This window comes from Triticum urartu, chromosome 4A, assembly GCF_056163025.1.
Source record: "Triticum urartu cultivar PI428250 chromosome 4A, HENAU_Tu73, whole genome shotgun sequence".
Classification (NCBI taxonomy): domain Eukaryota; kingdom Viridiplantae; phylum Streptophyta; class Magnoliopsida; order Poales; family Poaceae; genus Triticum; species Triticum urartu.
The window spans coordinates 32,614,493-32,616,091 of record NC_141876.1 but is presented as its reverse complement, the minus strand read 5'-3'; the positions used below and the strand labels follow the sequence as shown (position 1 = coordinate 32,616,091).

The 1,599-nt window shown below is 53.7% G+C and overlaps 1 protein-coding gene across 1 annotated transcript; it reads right to left on the bottom strand.

Moving 5' to 3' along the window:
* Nucleotides 1-227: 227 nt before the first annotated feature.
* Nucleotides 228-1,295, bottom strand: LOC147974615 (uncharacterized). Its single transcript, XM_087517625.1, has one exon. The coding sequence runs from the start codon at nucleotides 1,248-1,250 to the stop codon at nucleotides 228-230; it is 1,023 nt and encodes a 340-aa protein (XP_087373751.1). The 5' UTR covers nucleotides 1,251-1,295.
* Between the last annotated feature and the right edge of the window lie 304 nt (nucleotides 1,296-1,599).

Genomic DNA, 1,599 nt, shown 5'->3' with positions numbered 1-1,599 from the left:
TCCAGTGATCGAAGAGAGGACAAAGTGGAAGAATGAGAAGACATATGAAAAGAAGCTCCAGAGTCCAGAACCCATGGGGATGTACCTGACTGTGTAGAGGGTGATTGCTCAGTGCGGGAAGCATCAGTCACAGAACCAGCAGTACCCGTCGAGGAAGAACCTGAAGCCGCGAGCAGACGCTTAAGTCTCAGAATATCCTGCTCAGTCAAAGCAATGGCTGAAGCTGTCTAGGTAGATGACGAAGTCCCTGAAGATGATGATCGAGCCTTGCGCAGGTGTTTCTTCTTCGTGTAGCACTGAGACTCAAGATGACCATCATTGTTGCAATAGTCGCAATGTGGACGGGGGCGACCTGAGCCTCCAGAAGGAGTGGGCAAGAGCGGCGGAGCACTCAAGCGAGAAGGGGTCGGTGCAGCAGGTGGCGTAGGAGCACGAGTAGCGAGCACAGAGGGAACCTCCAGCAAACCAGCACCATGTAAACGAGTCTCCTCAGCACGAATCTCAGAAAGCACCTCCATGAGAGAAATACGGCCACGAGCAAACAACTGAGCACGTCGGGGCTCAAACTCCTTACGGAGCCGAGACAGGAACTCATAGACGCGATGAAACTCCAAATTGGCCTGGACAGCCTGGCAACAGGGGCAGGTATGACACCCAGCACTGCGGAGAGAATCAAGCTGGCGCCAGATAGCAGAACTCTGTGCATAGAAGTCATCAACAGTAGAGTCACCCTGCTGAAGAGCATGCTCCTGACGGACCACAGAGAGGTATAAGGCATCACCAGAGGGCTGATAGCGCTGACGAAGACGGGTCCACATCTCAAAGACAGTAGGAAGACCCAGAAATTCAGAAGCAAACTGAGGCAGAACACTAGCAGTGAGAACAGCTGCGGCACGAGCATCATCATCAAGCCACTGGGTGTAAACAGACAGAGCACCATGATACGTCTGAAGAGCCTCCTCATAAGCCAAAACCCTCTCATCATAAGCACGATCAGCAGCCTCATCAGCAAGCTTAGCCGCATCCTTGGAGACCTGATTAGCATCCGTAGGAAGAACCGATGGAGTTGGCGGAGTAGGGGCCACCGGAGGAACTGGACGTGGCGGACAGCAGACCTCGCCAGAAAGAACACCCCAGAGACGGATGCCACGCATGTGAATGCGCATAAAGCCAGTGAACTCGGTGTAGTTAGTACCATCAAAGATCACCGGACAGCGAGGGACAGCAACATAGCCCGATGCAGCAGACATTTTTTTTTGTGTGTGTGTTAGTCAGGGGCAGACGAACGTAGCAGACCAATCAGCCGAGATCCAGCGGTGTGACGAATCAATACGCCAGCACCACGTATCAGCAGAAGCAGCAAGCAGCACCCGTAGGAAGTGGCTAGCACCACGTATCACCGGAGAGCAAAGTAGCACCACGTAACAGCAGCAGCCAGCAGCTAGTGCACCAAGCGAAGATGTAGCACGGATCGAGGAGATCTTCAACTGAGGACAAACGGGTGATTGATCTGGAGGCCCGGTCCTGCCGTGGGCAGATCTGCAGGCAAGCAAACTCCTCCGAGATCGGCAGCTGGCAGCAGATCAGATCCAGAGAAAA

What these genes read in the sequence shown, in the direction of transcription:
- LOC147974615 (XM_087517625.1), bottom strand. Translation starts at nt 1,250, where the DNA reads ATGTCTGCTGCATCGGGCTATGTTGCTGTCCCTCGCTGTCCGGTGATC.